This window comes from Eptatretus burgeri, chromosome 2 (genome assembly GCF_056783735.1).
Source record: "Eptatretus burgeri isolate ZD-2024b chromosome 2, Ebu_testis_v1, whole genome shotgun sequence".
Classification (NCBI taxonomy): domain Eukaryota; kingdom Metazoa; phylum Chordata; class Myxini; order Myxiniformes; family Myxinidae; genus Eptatretus; species Eptatretus burgeri.
Genome location: NC_140962.1, coordinates 25,909,307 through 25,926,885, shown reverse-complemented (window position 1 = coordinate 25,926,885; position 17,579 = coordinate 25,909,307). Strand labels below are relative to the sequence as shown.

At 45.6% G+C, this 17,579-nt stretch overlaps 1 protein-coding gene across 3 annotated transcripts in view; it reads left to right on the top strand.

The window, feature by feature from the left end:
* The window catches only part of WDR13 (WD repeat domain 13), a 62,402-nt gene that overhangs the window by 20,216 nt on the left and 24,607 nt on the right, over window positions 1-17,579 (top strand). For all 3 annotated transcript variants that reach the window (XR_015053834.1, XM_085866301.1, XM_085866310.1), the window contains 5 exons: window positions 855-985; window positions 3,857-4,161; window positions 4,486-4,666; window positions 4,794-4,935; window positions 5,105-5,223. Coding sequence is in view for 2 of the 3 variants with exons in the window: in XM_085866301.1 (XP_085722427.1) it covers window positions 855-985; window positions 3,857-4,161; window positions 4,486-4,666; window positions 4,794-4,935; window positions 5,105-5,223 (878 nt within the window). In the remaining variant the exon portion in view is untranslated. The remainder of the gene's footprint in view (window positions 1-854; window positions 986-3,856; window positions 4,162-4,485; window positions 4,667-4,793; window positions 4,936-5,104; window positions 5,224-17,579) is intronic.

The window sequence follows — 17,579 nt, the reverse complement described above, 5'->3', positions numbered from 1 at the left end:
CTTTCCTTCTCTGGAAAACTGTTTTACATCATGACCGAACATTTGGCTACACCTGGTTTATTTATTTATTTGTTTGTTTATTTTGAGCAGCTCATGCTGACACACAAGCATTTTAACGCCATTTTCCCCTGCTAGAGCAGGGGTTAGCCTTGCGGGCCCCATGGCAATCATGGTTCCCTTTTTGAGGCATTGTTTTTATGGTTGGATGCCCTTCCTGACGCCAACCCTTTATTCGCTCTGACGACACGCAGGGATATGGTGTACCGATTCTAACCAGGGCACACACCGGGACCAGTAAACTGGTACTCATTTCACCGACCTCGGAAGGATGACAGGCTGAGTCGACCCCATCTGGTGTTAATTCAGCACCAAACGGGTCTCAAATCGGGACCCTAGGATCCCAAGCCAGCCAGCCTAACCACTAAGCCAACACCAGGCTTCATCTCATTGACAACCACCTTTAAACTCGATTTATATAATTGTTCAGCTCCAAATGTCAAACTCTTATTGAATCATCAAAAAGGGTAATAAATGCATCTTTTCCTACCATGACACATGACAATTCACAAACCTTAAATGCCATAAATCTTGATTTGATGAAAGGTGCATTCTTCATTTGTTGAAACTTTTAAGATTTGTATATGCTATACTTTATAATCTTACCTCTCATATTGCTCAACTTTTTGGAGATTTAATCTGCCCGCACTTTGGTTGATAAAAGTTACTTAACATGGTTCGAAATGTCGTAATGTTTGACGAAGGGTGATTTTTCTGATGAGATTGTACTTGTGATAATTCTGAGCACCGAATTGTACAGCAATGATTGTAGTCTGTTTGTGTGATTGGATGTGCAGTTGCGCTGGTGGAGTGGTTCCCACATGTGCCGCTGAAGCAAGCCGCGCTATGGCTGGTGACACAACTCTGGAAGAGAACTATGCTTTCGCTGGAATGTACCATGTCTTTGACCAGCACACAGGCAATGCTGGTATGCAAAGTTTTCACTGTGGGTCTGTCTTGTTAATTTTATGTATTTTCTTACAGTTATTAAAGGAACTGGAAGAGTTGTACAAAGTAAGGTGGGAGGCCAACAAACCAAACCGAGGTAACAGAGATACCAATAGCATGCCTTCAGGTGAAGTGAGGAGGTCATGGGTAAGCAATGATGGCAGTGACAGAATTGCAACCGCATAGAAGATGCAGGAAAGTTTGTTGAATCGGAGAAATGATGAGAATATAAAAGTTTGTGGGTAGCAATGGGAGAATACATAATATGGCAATGTGCTGCCATCTTGAAATATTTGAGGGTTGAGGAATGACTCGGTGAGGCGATTTCCTAAATGAGAAGAGGGCGGCAAAGGAGTGGAATTGAAAGCTTAGAACGAGGGAGAGTATCAGACTATTGGGTTCTGGACAAATGTATGTTACCTGCAGGTGCTGGGTTTGGTCTCGAGCCCATCCAACCACCCCGCCCCCTCCTACCCCCAGTGTTTTAATATTCTTGCCATGCTGAAGGGCTTGTACCCAATCATCTACACCTAACCTTGTTTCCCATGTTTGTAAACCTAGTTTTGTCAACTTCAGTTAACAAAATCCATTGTGTACCTTGTTTGCCGATGCAGACTGATACGAGCCTTCACAGAGACTAGGATTCATTCATTCCCCATTGGGACCGTACTCTGTACAGGGCATTGGTGCTACCGAGGCAGTCTCCTTGGCTATTGGGTACAATCCTGGACGGGTCGCCACTCCGACACAGGATACTCGAATGACTCGGTCATCTCAGCAAGCTGGTACTCATTTTGCTGACCTCAGAAGGATGGCAGGCTGAGTCAATCCCCTGGTGAATTAATTCAGCAGGAAATGAGGCTTGAACTCAGGACCCTTGGATCCCAAGCCACCACCCTAACCACTGAGCCAACACCAGGCATACTAGGATTCAGTTGAGAGAGAAGACAGGCTGGAGGAGCAAGACCAGAAGCGAGGTGCTCAGAAGTGTGTGCGGTGAATATGTGGCATGCTCTGAGTCTCTGGTGCTGGTTGTGAGATAGCGTTGAGCTTGCCGCTTCATTGAACTTTGCAAAGCCAACAAGTAGTTTTATCCACGGGGTGTAACAGAAATGGATGACCTGTCTTTGATTTACGTGGCCTGCAAAGGATTTCTATATACAGCGAATTCATTTGAAATTATTAATTCCATTTGTCATTTTGGAATTGTATCTTTTGGAATTGGGGTATCATTCGATGCAGTGCATTATGGTGTGGCCTCAAGGTGATGCTTGTTTCACATCTCCCCTTTGCCTGCAAGCACCAAATTAAGATTTTGGTGGTTGGGCGTATTAATCTGGAGAAACGAGAACATCCCACACCACAATATATTGTATGTGATCATTTGTGTTCAATAAGTACATTTATGATTGCATTTTTGGGGGTTTTTTATTTCAATGAAAAGTGCTTCCTGAAGTACCTTACAGTCAGGCATTGCCTTGTTTAGAAAATCTCTCAAAGACCCTTGGCTGAGCCTTTAACAGTTTATTTTCTTTTTGCTTTCCTTATTTTGATGACCGTTGCCGGTGATGTTCTCACGCTTACAAAATATTCCACTTGACAAATTTTGTTGATGGTGTTGTTTATTGGTTCACGAAAAAATATTTTCACGAAAAATATAAGTGACCACTATATTCGTTATTGTTGTCTGGCTGTCTGTCTGTCTGTCTGTCTGTCTCGAGCATAGCTCCGTGGGTTTTGATCCGATCCTGATAAAATTTTGGTGGGAGGTTTATATCATGATTTAGTTGTGTTTTCCTGAGAATGGGCATGGTCTGCCCATTGTGGGCGGAGCCACGCCCAAAAAACATGTGTTTTTAGGGGGTAGCCGATTTCAATTTGCATCTTCTCCTAGGGGTTTTGTCGAATCTGACAGGGGTTTCGGTATTTGGTTGGCCCAATGGCACCTGCATAGCCCCACGGAGCTCGATCTTTCATTTCCGTCACAAGGTCACGAACTTAGAAAATTGCGATTTTGACATAAAAATCCATCTTCTCCGAGGGGGTTGGCGAATCTGGCAGGGGTTTCAGTATTTGGTTAGCCCAATGGTACCTGCATAGCCCTACAGAGCTCGATTTTTTTTTTTTCATTTTAGTCCCAAGGTCAAGGTCACAAGGTCATGAACTTAGAAAATTTTGAATTTTGACATAAAAATCAGACATCCGCCCAAACTTTGAGAGCTGGGATGACAATATTTTTTATGCATAATCTTGAGGTCATTCCCCACCTAAAGTCTTGAAACCATTTTTCTCTATCTCGAACACCTTGCCCGTGGCGCCCCCTTCAAGTTTGTTTTTACGCTGATTTCATCAAAGTATGGATAATAATCCGAGGAGTGTGAAATGCCATATAGCCTATATGACGTTATATTGTTCCTGGAATGTTCCAGAGGAAGTTTTGCACCAAAGGTCATAATCCTTGACCTTCGACCTTTAAAGTTCACAAAGGTAAAATTTTCAAAGTTGTGGGAATCGAACCGGGTTTTCGACCTTCTTCGACGAACTAACTTCATTAAGGTATAGCACGTATCCTGCTTCCTTATTTTAATATCCACAACATTGTTTTGGGACCTTTTAAAGGTTATGCAAAGGTCAAATTTTTAAAGTTGTTGAACGAAACCGGGTTTTCGACATTTTGCAGCTAATAACCTGTCACTCCTACCACATCATGTTGATCATTTTTATAACTTGGTCAAACATTATCACATTGTCTCATCCTTGACTTCTGAAACAATCTACATCGTCAAATACCGCTCGTGAACCATCGTCGTCTTCAGACTTGTTTTACTTTATTTTCCACAATACCACACAGTCGGAAAGGTGCAGTTTGCCAATGGTGATCCAACACGCCTTGCTGCCAGCTCTGTGGATGGCCGTCTGTCCATCTGCATCCTCGGTCCTGCACCCAGTGTTTCCCACACATTACGAGGCCACACGGCACCCGTAACAGACTTTGCATGGTCATTGTCCAACGATCTCCTGGTGTCTACATCATTGGACGCTTCTTTGCGCCTTTGGTGCACTTCCACTGGGCGCTGCTTGCGTCGCATTGCCGATGCTGATGGAGCAGCTGTCTTGTGCTGTGCGTTTCAGCCCATGAACAACAACCTTGTTGTGGTAGGTCACCTTGTTGTGCTGACTCAGGATTTACAAGGTGGTTAAGCAAGTTGTGCTATTTGCTATGGTGAGTAATGTGGTGGAGCTGATCAGTGCATTGAGTGTGCCAGTTACATCTTGCTGTGGTGAGTGAAAAGGTTGTGCAAATTTCTGTGATGCTGAGCTGGCTGCATTGATTGGGCTTGATTACATAGTTGTGTTGTATGGTTGGCTTTAAACAAGAGCTACCCAAAGGCTTTGACTTGTCATAATTGTTTTGTTGTGTTTTTATTTTATTTTATTTTATTTTATTTTATTTTATTTTATTTTATTTTGAAATCCAAGGCAGGAAATGGGCGACACAGTGTTCACGTAGTGAACATTTCAACGGGTCGCAGAGTACGAGGGGCGGCCAGCCGATTACCAGGCCGCGTGACAGCCCTCGCATTTGATTCTGCTGGCCACCTACTTTGGGCTGGAGACGATCGAGGCTCCATCACAGCTTTCTTGTTTGACATGGCCATAGGTCTGGTGGATTGTTGGTGCATAACATTAAAAGTTTGAGTTTTTGTTTGTTTTGATCCCCGATCAAATCTTTTCACAGATTAAAATTTCCCTCATTGCTTTGTCCTCGATTTGTCCTCTTGATCCAGGAAAGCTGAGTAGGGCACGACGTGTGCTGGTGGGTGAGGGCAGTGTAATCTCGAGCATGGCAGCAAGGTCTTGGGTGAGCCGTGAAGCACGGGACCCATCCCTCCTTGTCAATGCATCTCCTGATTTGCTTCTGCTTTATCGGTGAATTGAACACAACTTCACACGAGCCATATTTTCACCCGACTCTCAATGATGCCTTCACTTGGTCTATTTCACTTTATTGTGGTTATTTTTACTCTTGTTTGATTTATTTATTTATTGTTATTGTTCACCCTTTTCTCTTTCTTCTTCAACATTCATCGTTCACCAGAGTGGTGGATTCTGAGGGGTCTCTGCAGCTCAGGCGGACGTTTCCTGTCCACCAGCGCTCACAGCCTGTTCGTAGCACCTTCTGTCCGCTGATGTCCTTCAGGCAGGGTGCCTGTGTCGGTATGAAAAACGAGGGTGGCAGATGTTATATAAACAGCCAGAGACCATTTCTGGATGAGAATTTTGATCATTGGTGATGGAAAACACTATTTCAAGAACAAAACGTTTCTCATTATGGTGTTGCAGAGTCCTACAATATTATTTTCTCAGGTTTCTTGAGGAATGAGTGTGACTTGGGATAGCTAGGGAATGACAAAAAGGACAGGGTAGGAGGAGCAACACCAGATGTAAGATTATATAAAATGGATAGCCCATCATGCCTGGTGTTGGCTTAATGGTTAGGGTGGTGGGCTGAGGATTCTAGGATCCTGAGTTCAAATCCCGCTTGGCTGTTAAATTAATACCAGGTGGGGTTGACTCTGCCCGTCATCCTTCCGAGGTTGGCAAAATGAGTACCAGCTTGCTGGTATCCTGTGTCTGAGTCGTGACCCTTCCAGGATTGTGCCCCATAGCCCAGGAGACTGCTGAGGCAGCACCAACGCTCTGCCCAGAGTATGGTCACAATGGATGGATAGCCCACCAAGTTGCTTCCAGTGGAAGAGTAACAGTCCCTGGGAATATGCTCCATGCTTTCAGATTCCAATAGTGCAGAAGGCAATGTTTTCAACCATCTCAAGAGGGGCATGGTGGGAAGGAGCACTAGCTCAGGTCAGATCAAGGAGCCATACTCCACAGAACTCTGTATGAAAACCTTGTACACTGTAATGAGCTCAGAAATGCCTTGGGGTCATTCCATACCAACTCAACCAGAGCCGTTGCCGACCCTCTCAGATTTCTGAGATTTCACCTGAGTGAAATTCCAATTTCCACCCATGTATGTGTATCTTCAGAAAAATTCACCTGAGTATCTTCAGGACCGCCAAGTTAAAAAATGCTTGTCATTTAAAAAAAAAAAATATTTCCCCTTTGACCTGTGTCTTGGCAAAGGTCAACTGAAAGTGAAAAAGTGGCCTTGACCAGAAATATCACCCTTGGCTAAACTTAGATGCTACTATCATGTGCAGCATCTCATTCGACTCGTAATGAATAGAGCTTTCAAGAAAAAAAAAATCAGGAGCCCCTAACTCACTTTTATTAGGTTGCCAGACAAGGGATTAATGGCAAATTGTATTTCTCCTTCAGCCCAACACATTACCCTGTAGGCGATGCTCATCCTAAAATGTTGGTATTGCTGCAAGAACCAAAGGGACCAGTCTTCCAAATTTTGTGAAACACTTTTGGCTTCAAGTCTCCCCACTGGTCATTAAACCCCTCTGCAATTTGAGTTGTTGCAAGGAGTGGATTCTCCTCCCCCCCCCCCCCCCAAGAGTTGGGCTGGCAAGCTTAGCTTGTCGTCATTGGTGATGTAAAACACGTTCAACAAGTGATACCTCTTAAATACCAAGTAGTACCTCTTCACTGGAATGGTGATTGAACCTTTGTGCCACATCACCAAGGAGTGGACAAGTTTAGGCTAAAATAACTCTTGTAGGGGGGCTCCAAAAAACATCAGCCAAAGATATTTTTGGATAGATTTTGATGATATCTACAATGGTTAAACAAATCTTTTGGTATCCATGGATTTTGGATTTTTATCCCCCACCACGTTGCGGAAGGGGGATATTGTTGTCACCCGGGTTGTCCGTCCGTTCGTCCGGCCGGCTGGGCGTCAACATTTATAGCTGTGAGTGCGATAACTCATAAACTGTTCACCATATCGATTTGAAATTTTGGTCACACATGTACCACCTGAAAAGGAAGAATCCTATTGATTTTGGGCGTGGCCGGATCCAAGATGGCCGACTGGGGTGGCCATCTTGAAAAAAATGTTTCAATGGCGGGGGATTCCCCATCTCTGATGGGTATATTTGAAGTTGCATTTGTCCTGCATTCCTCCATTGCTTATTGCCATTTTGGTGAGGTCAAAGTATGACATAGTCTTCATCAAATTGGAATTTTTCTTCAATATCGCATTATCTGGTGTTTGATATAGAGTAAAAAGTGACAGGGTGTGCTTCCATGGCTTGGAGCTGAGGAATTGTTTGTTAGAAAGCAGCAGTTGTGGAGGATCATGGACAATAAGGTGGCGGTGGGAGAGCCTGTGGTTATTGTACACATGCAGAAAAGGAAGGAAGTTAACAGTAGTTTCAGAAGATTATAAAGTGGAGAACGTGCAGGGACGGCATCACTGTAGAGGGTGAGGGGTAAGTACGAGGAACTTAACGAAGAAGCCGAAGGTTTTGAGGAATGGAAGAAGTACAGAGAGGTATTTAGGTGAATTGAGAAGATTTTTGTGGAAGACCATCAGGAAAGCATACACCATCAAGAAATCGACACCAGGTATGGTGGATGGAGAAAGTAATAAAGGTAGTCGGTGAGAAGGTATGGAAGAGGATAGCAGTGATTAATTTTGAAGGAGCGTGATCACGCTTGCGTGCCATCGCGCTCATGTTTTTTTTGGGGGGGGGGGCTAGGAGCATTATTGATCGCGTGCCTGAGAACTTATTTGAATAACTGTGCATTCCTTTGATTATAAAAAAAACTTAAATTCATGTGTCTTGGTCACGTTCACGACAGAAAGCCAGCGATAATTGGTAGAGAACCCCCCCCCCCCCTTTTCCACTTCCGTTACACATGAGCAGTCAGCTATTTATATCATGGTTCCTTTCGACTTTCATACTAATTTTCACGTGAAGGTAGAGAATGCGCATGTTTACACATGTTGAATTACAATGGTGAAGCAATGATGTGGGTGGGCTACATAAGCACCATACAGTTTATTTAAGCAAATGCAATCCCTCTCGCAAAAAATTAAAAAAAAGTATATATATATATATATATATATATATATATATATATATATATATATATATATATATATATATATATATATATATATATATATATATATATATATATATATATATATATATATATATATTGTTGCGGTATTCGCGCCCGCCGGCGTGCTGACGGCCACGTAACTCGAATCGCGGCACGTCGCCCACCGGACGGACAATCCAGTCGTGACCCTCTCGGACTAACGCCGGGAACCAGTCACGGGTGGACCTTTCGGTCTCACCGCGATCGAGCCAATCAGCCCCCGCGTGGGATAGGGTTGCTCGCCAAATTCGACCTACCTAAGTACCCACGCGGAGGGTAGACCGGGCGATCGCACCTCGCCGCAGGTCGACTTCGGACACGGGCCACTTAAGCGACCCGTTCTGTACTATCAGAATAACCGAGCGGTGTTATCGTCGACCTCGACGGTTCGATTAATTATCGGGCGTATTCAGCCTACTACCAACCCTTTACGTGAAGCAAGATGAGGGTTCAATGGGGGAAAAGACGAAGCGAAGCGGGAGAACAGTTCAACAATAAAGCACATTTATTCGCGATGAACGGAAAGCACACAAATACAATTCCACCAAATGCACACAAAAAAAAGAAAACACAATTCCATTTACACAAAAAGCAAACATAAAAGTGAAAACACAGTGCAGAGCTAATACCGACTACCGAGCACACGGCAACACTTATACAATTCTACTTCACAGACGGCGCCGACAACACATACCCAAAACCAAGGAAAAGAAATACCTCAAGAATGAGGCGGGCCTGAGGCCGAGACCGGGTCGGGCCTACCCGTCTGGTGATGAGACGCGGAGCTGCGATGGCCCCGCAACCCGCGGGCCTCGCGGACAGTGCCTGGCAGGGGGTGGGAACGGGGCCCCCTTGGTCGCACTATCTCAGCGCGGGGGGAAACAGGAGGGGGTTGCTGATGCTCGGGGTATAGAGGATCTTTATTATCCCTGGTGTGCGTCTCCACCTCGGCCAGGTCGCGCTGCCGGCCTCCCTCGGGCGTGCAGCTCCTGGCACCGACGCGAGCACCCCCTCGTCCGGCTCTCTTCAGCTTCTCCAGCCACTGCAGGCTTCGGGCTCCAGACTTCCACACTCTTCTCTCTCTTCTCCGACTCCTTCTCGTTCTCGTTCTCCTTTTCCTTTTCGTTCTCGTTCTCTCTTTTTCTTTTCTCACGAACACCGTCCTTTTATCCCCCCCGTAACTTCGCCTTTGACCCCCTCCCTTTGACCTTTCACCTCGCTCCCCCATTGGCCCGAGAAAAAGTGGGCGTGAAGGCTTTTTGATCCACAAATTTGCATATATCGATCGCCCTGGGGGCGGGGCCAATTCGCCCCTCGCTCACCGATTGGACGGCAAAAAGTGGGCGTGTGTCGTTTTTGATCCGTTTTTGAAGCACAAAATCCGTGATTTTGTACACGCTGTTCGACGCGCGTTCTGCATGAGTCCAACACCGGTACCCACAGCGGGGCAAGAACGGTGGCGATGCTACGGTTGCGAGGTGTGACGTGAAGGTCGTGGCGGTTGTGGTGAAGCGGTGGTTGTGGTCGGTGGTGGATGTTGTGGTTGTGATCATGGCGGTTGGTCCAAAATAAAGATAGTAAAAGAAAAACGGCTATCCTGAAGAGTCGCAGCTCGCATAAATGACATGTATTCCCACTAGACAACGGGTTTGGGCCTAACGACACATGCACTTACCGAGATACCTCACCTAAGGGACCTGAATGGTGGTTTGCGAATCTGGTAACCACAACAATATATATATATATATATATATATATATATATATATATATATATATATATATATATATATATATATATATATATATATATATATATATATATATATACACACACACACGTCAGGAGAGCACTTTACAGCTCTCAGATTTTTACAAACATGAGCCTCTGAGATAGAGGGGGACAACCAGATGCAGGATTGATGCACTTGAATGGGCAAAATAACAAAGCAGCAAGGACAGCCATGGATAAGGCACTGGTGCAGAAAGCTGATTGCATCAGGTCTCCATGGCAGATCAGTTGGAGCAAGGAAACCATTGTTGAGACCACAGAATAAGGTGAAAGACAGAAATTTGCTCGGCAAGACGAACATTGGGCCACTGAACAATGGAATTGGGTACTCTAGTCTGATGAATCAAAACTTGAAGTTTTTGGAACTGAGACGCCAGTTCTTACGCCGAACACTGGGAGAATGTTCCGACTTGTAAGGTATTTAGCCTAATGTTAAACTTGGGAGAGGCTCTGACTCACTGGGGTTGTATCTCAACTTTTGGTGAAAGAAAATGTGTTAAAAAATCAATGGGACGCTAACAAAAGAGAAGTACAAGCAGATACTGCAGCACCATGCAGTTCCAAGTGGAAATAGTTTAATCTGAAGAGGATGCATTTTCCAACAAGGTTACAGCTGGTGTGCTCCAAGTCTTATTAGAATGGCCACCATAGAGTCTGGGCATGGGTCCCATTGATGCCGTATGAGATTACCTGGAAACGGAGAAGAACAAGAGGAACCCAATTCACCTTAGAACTCTGGAATATACCACAGGATATATGTCTTAATGTTCCTTATGTCTTCAGTCTTATGTCTGCAGGAAGCATGGTTAAAAGTGAGGACAGACACAAAGTATTGACGAATTAGATAAAATGACACTGCTCATTATATTTCCTTGAACAGTTTGTTTCACACGCATTTATCAAGGCTGTTAATTTAAATGATAAACATATATATTACACAAACGTACATGTATATATTTTGTATACATAGTCTCGGCTTGTGGAAGAACCAATACAGTGAATGGATCAGGAGGTAACACACAAAACCAGGACGCAACGCCTGCATGGGTGGGTGGACAAAATGGATACATAGGGAAAATTGGAAAATTGGAAGGAGGCCAGGTTTGGGTGGGGTTACTGAGGGTAGAAAAAATCATTCTTTAGTTTTGGGGATGATCTGAGATGGTGGGGAAGAGCTGTCTGAAAGACCTGGAGGGGGAAGATGAGATTGAAGAGGATGTGGAAATTGATTCCACAGTTGGGGAAAAAGAGGAACAAATGAGTGGAGTGAATCAGTGATCCTGGATTTAGGTCGTTTCATCAGAAAGGGGTTGATGGTGGATCATGTGAGCTCTAAAGAAACCTGAGGTTGTGGGGGGGAGGGGGCAACAAAGCATGGAAAGAGCAGTCGGTGCAAGACTGTCGCTGTGAGGTTGGGTAGCTTGCCCAAAGGAGAGAGCAGTACTCCATCAAGCTGTGGATGAAGGCGTTGTCGGTGGATTGGAGTTCAGGTGTGCCAAGGAAGGAAGGACTTTGTATGACAGAGGATGCTTTGTACATATGACTATCAATACTGAGAAAAATGATGATTTTTCCCTAAAGTATGAATGTGATTGAAATAACCTGAACTTTTGCATATGGAATATATATATATATATATATATATATATATATATATATATATATATATATATATATATATATATATATATATATATATATATATATATATATATATATATATAGTATCCCTGTGTCGTAAGAGGCGACCAGGGTTGCGTCAGGAAGGGCCTCTGGCGTAAAAATACGGATGATCCGCTGTGGCGACCCCTAAAGGGAGCAGCCGAAAGAAGAAGAAGATGTGTGTGTGTATATATATATATATATATATATATATATATATATATATATATATATATATATATATATATATATATATATATATATGAGGTTCCCATGCTATGGGAGGGGGCTGGACAGCAGAGTCGTGAAGGACTTGGGTAAAAAAAAAAACGTACTGCAGCTGACCTCAACAGAAGTAAGGTGGGTAATACTATTGTGGGCCGGGGGTCGGTGGCGAGGACGACTGCTAGATGGAGCAGTAGGGCTGTCTCCCACCGAACACCCGGAATAGAAAGGTCGTCACTCCGGATAACTCCAGAGTCGATGGGTCGCTTAAAGGACCGTGGTCGCCAATATTTTGACGGCGTGAGGTAGGATCCACTTGTCTATTCCAATTTACCCAAGTACTCACGCCATCTAACTACCGGGGAAGCCACACCCTCGGCCAGCTTTGTCCGAACTGAGTCGCTGTTGCCGACTCGGGTCCTGCGTAACCGAGTGGGAGTTGCCAAAGCCGCACCGGTCCAAATGACAACTTGCAGTGTAAGCGGCCTCACTAATTCTCAAGCCCACACCGTGCTTGGCCAATGAAAGAAAACACGGACAACAAACTGGAACATTTAACAGGGGATTTATTTTACAGTAATCGGGAAGGGAGACACAGAGCAGAGTTATCACGAATTTGCAGGAAATGTACAGTGAGCAAAAGCACTTAACAATTTCTACTTATAGGACAGCACCACCACCACACACACACACAAACCAAAAGAAAATGGACCCGGATTATCTTTATTTCGACCCTCGCAGCCAAGGGGATAGACATGCTGGAGGTCAGAGTTCTGCTGGTACCTGGCCGCATTTGCACGTTTTGCCGACCTGCCCTTGTGGAGTTTGGGATTCTTGTGGAAGGGCTTGGGAAGATCGGATGCTCCAACCACCACGGTGGGACTCGAACCCACATGGACAACCTCACACCAAGCGCCAAGGAACCAAGACTAAGTGGCAGACGCCAGCCAGCACCAAGACGGAAGATGGCCAGCAGACCAGACGAGACAACCCAGACGGATCGCACCAACAAGATTCAACCCCTCCTGCGAGGTGGGAGGGATCCATCCTGAGGTAACTCTGCCTCCCATTGGACAGGTGGCGTGTCGGTGGCCAACCCCCCAAAGAGGCTCTGTCGTTGTTTCTGGCCTTCTGGCTTCCCATTGGCTTGAGCGCCTCGGCTTTGCTCGCTCTTCGTCCATTGGCTGGAGGAAACACTCCCTGCCCTTCTTCGGAGCGGAACCTCGATCTGAGGCAATGGAGGCTCCGCCCACGCCTTCAGCCAAAAACACGTGGATAATGGAGTCGGTGCGCGAAGGTTTGGTTGGGCGGTGGAACGAAGCAGGATGTTGTTGTTGGGGAATATATAAAAAAACTAACTACAAAATAACTCGCAGCGCACACAGGAAATTCCCATGAGACACAGGGGATGGATTCTAACTAAACACATATACTTAATGAAATAACTAAACTTTGGGACTGCTGTCTGTGTGCAAGAGGATTCCAAATCTTTAACAATGCTTCTATGTCACAATGGCGAATAAGCAATGCCGAATCCGTGAATGTCACGGGTGGAAACCCTCACATAATTTCCTCATTCTGCTTTAAACTCGATCTCTATATTTTCATTCCAAACAGTGTCATTCCAATCACAAATTTGTGTGTGTGTGTGTGTGTGTGTGTGTGTGTGTGTGTGTGTGTGTGTGTGTGTGTGTGTGTGTGTGTGTGTGTGTGTGTGTGTGTGTTATGTGTGTGTTATGTGTGTGTCCTCCATAACTCCAAAACCATAAAACCTAGCAGCCTGAAACTTTGCATGCATACAAAGAAAACTCCAAGAAAGTGCAAGAGTAAAAATTGGGTGTTTGGGTTCATTAAAACATCCCTTTTGAAGATAATTAACTGCCTTATTTAATTATATGCTTTATGAGGTGCATCTTTGGCCCCCTCACTCTCTGGGGTCTTAAGGAGTATCTTGGGTTACCTCGCTGGGGTCTGAACCCGCCATGTTTTTTTGGATTTCTCAACCATGCCTTGACTTGGAGCAGGCCGCAACGATTTCTTAACGACTGTTTTTTTTTTGGTTTTTTTTCTACTTTCCCCACTCATATTACTGAATGCCTGTTTGTCATAGCTACAAATCACTGGATACATTGCAATGCTTATAAACGTCTGGAGACGCCAGCGTTCGTGGCTTAATTTTATTTCTGCACATGCCTAACCTCGATAAATCCCTTAAATATACCGAATTACAATATTTAAGCTGCTGAATTGAACTTGGCAACAGTTTTGACTGCTAAGAAATTTGTTCATTTGTCCAATTCGGACATATTTGATATTTCGGGAGTCTCCTGGAGGTGTGTGTTTAATATGACAGTTCAGTGATTGCTAATCGCTTGCCAAGCGAGCCCTTCCTGATCATCTGTTTCATTGGAGTGCTTAAGCCACTTGGTGAGCGCTCTACAGTATTCAAACTGTCACTGAATACTGCATATTGATTGACTTGAACAATGTACAGAGGCCACTCGCCTGCGATGGCCCAGCATTGTTCTGCGGTCACTTCGGCATAGTTAAGTGCAAATATTTTTTTATAAGGAACTTTTCGTTAACATCACAGCAGGATAGCTGTGAGGAACACACTCTTGCTCAAAGCTGTCTAGCCTGGGCTCAAATCCTGACCCAGCTATAAACTGTCATCCTGGTGTTTCACAGGTATTGTGATTCATCAAGGTGTGTGCCATTAAACTGGACATCACATCTGCCGGAATCTCTCCCCTCCCCTCTCCTCGCCTCCCCCCTTCCTCCCTTCCCATCACTCTCCTCTCTCCCTCTGTCTCCCCCTCACCCCTTTCTCTCTCTCCCACCCCTCTCCCTCCCTCTCTCTGTCTCCGCACGCATACAGACGGTGGTCATCTGAGCATGTATCCAGACAGTGGTTATGTCCTGATTGTGGTTATTTCCGGATGGAATCTCCCCTCACCCTGCCTTCACTTGCCATCCCTTCATGCTGCTTTACCCTTCCCTCCCCTCACACCTATTTGCCTTCCCTTCACTCTGCCTTCGATTTTTTTTCCCCCATCTCTCCTTGCTCTGCCTTCCTTCCTCGCTCCCCCACCCCTCCCTCTGTCTCCCTACATCCTCGCTTCTCTCTCTCTTTCTCTCTCTTTCTCTCTCTTTCTCTCTCTTTCTCTCTCTTTCTCTCTCTTTCTCTCTCTTTCTCTCTCTTTCTATCTCTTTCTCTCTCTTTCTCTCTCTTTCTCTCTCTTTCTCTCTCTTTCTCTCTCTTTCTCTCTCTTTCTCTCTCTTTCTCTCTCTTTCTCTCTCTTCTCTCCCCCCCCCCACTTGGTATCCCTGCCGGCTGGATGGCGGTTATGTCCGAACGGACCCTCCCCTCACACTGCTTTACCTTGATGTATCTGGACAGTAATTATGCCTGTATAGTGGTTAACTCCACACATATCCGGACGGTGTTTATCTTCATACGTGTCTGGATGGCGGTTATGTCCGGACGGACCCTCCCCTCATGATGCCTTCCCTTGCTCTGTTCTCATGCTGCCTTCCCTTGCCTTCCCCTCATGCTGCCTTCCCTTGCCATCCCCTCGTGCTGCCTTCCCTTGCCCTCCCCTCCTGCTGTCTTCCCCTGCCCTCCCCTCATGCTGCCTTCCCTTGCCCTCCCCAGTAGTATAATAAAGGGGGATTCTGGGCCACCTTGTGTTTAGAGGGCTCCAGAACTCTGGGAATGCTCCCAGACCCATACTTTTAGAAATTAATATAGGCGTCTTGAAGTAATGGAGGTCTGACTTGAAACACCGAGACTTTTCATTTCGACGTTGACCCATGAAACGTGGTTACCATGGACAAGTACATCAAACAATCGCTTGCAGAAATGCAGATGCCGGATCCTCTCCAGGGTGTGGTACAGAACATTTTGGATGAGGCCATTCTGGAAGCAGTGAAAAAGCACCTGTTTAAACCACTGCTTTCAATGAAATACCGACCTTCTGCTCCACCACGAAAGAGGAAGGAGAGAAAGCGGAAGGACATTTTGGGAAAGTTTGATCCCATACCTCCCCAGAAAACCCAGACAGTCGATAGCTACCAAAAAGACATTCTCGAGCTGTCCAAACACGAGGAACAAAAAGGTGACCTCACATTCGAAAAGACCCCCTGGGCCATTGGACATTTACTGCGAGGGTGGCAGATGGATGTTCCAAAGTTTCACTAACTCGAGGCTGACCCTAAATCCTTCTCGGAAGGTGTGCACCCCCAAATTTACCAGAAACTAGTGGAAGATATCCTCGCCTTGAAGGGGGTTCAATTCCAGCTTGCTTTAAAGGTTCTGTTCCGGAAGGAAAAGATTGACAAGGATGGGAAGGAGTGGGTGTATATGCCTGCAGTGCTCTGGCACAATCAGGATGCCATTTTACAGGCCCATGAGATCGACGGTGCACTTGACACTGCTTTCCCAAACATCCTGGAGACCCTTGAAAAGTGGACGAGTCACGGTGCTTACTGGGAGGTTGACAGAGTTGAACTTATGTGGCTGGACATCGCTTGCTACCAGCCTCTGAGGGGTGGCTCCCACTACCAGCAACTCTCAGAAACAAGAAAGCAGTGGTCAATGTGAAGAATGAGGATAACCATTGTCTCAGGTGGGTCTCTGATCAACTCTGTTCCCAGTGGAACATGGGGGCCATGCGTACAGGCCTAGAAGTTATCCAGTAGATAATGGTCTCGACTTCACAGGGGTGATGCTCCCACACCGCTATCACAGATCAAACAGGTAGAAAGGCAGAATAACCTGGCTCTGAATGTATTTGGCTGGGACAAGGGGGTGATTATCCACAGGCTTAGCAAGCAACATGAAGGCATCTCCAGAATCAACCTGCTGCTAATTGAGAAAGATGGTAAGATGCACTATACCTGGGTTAAAGAACTTAACCGCTGACTTTACAATCAGAGCAAGCATAGGGAGCGAAAGCACTTCCGTGGGAGGTGTCCACATGGGTACTCCTGCGAGTTGCTGCTGGAGGCGCATAGACCAGAATGTAAGGGCATAGGGCAAACCGCTATGAGGGTAAAGATGCCAGAGGAGGGGAAAAGCATTATCTCCTTTCAGAATGAGCACAAGCAGCAACCAGCTCCCTTCATCATTAGTGCTGATTCTGAGGCCCTTACCACCAAGATTGATGGGCCAGAGTTCAACCCCGACGAGAGCAACACACAGAAGACTCAACAACATGAGGCTTGTGGTTACTGCTACATCATAATAAGGTGTAATGGTCAAACACAGCCTCCAGTGATCTTCCGGGGTCCAGATGCAGTGGAACACTTCCTCAATGCTATTCAGAAGGATGAGAGACACATTAAAGATACCCTAAGCTTTTGATAATGACACCCCAAGACTGGAAGATATACAACACCAGAACCTTGTTCTCCTTCTTTCAGCTGCTCCCGTTAGGGGTCGCCACAGCGGATCATCCGTTATGATTTGGCACAGGTTTTACGCCGGATGCCCTTCCTCACCAACCTTGGTCGCCACTTACGACACAGGGATATGGTACACCTATTCTAACCCGGGCATACACCGGGCCCAGTACACTGGTACTCACTTCGCCGACCTTGGAAGGATGACAGGCTGAGTCAACCTCCTGGTGTGTATTAATTCAAGCGGCCAAAGGGGCTTGAACTCAGGACCTTTTGGATCCCAAGCCGCTACCCTAAACACTACGCCAACACCAGGCTTATACAACACCAGAACCAACTGCCACATATGTGATAAGCTTCTGATAGATACCTGGTGTTGGCTTAATGGTTAGAGTGGCAGGCTTTGGATCCTC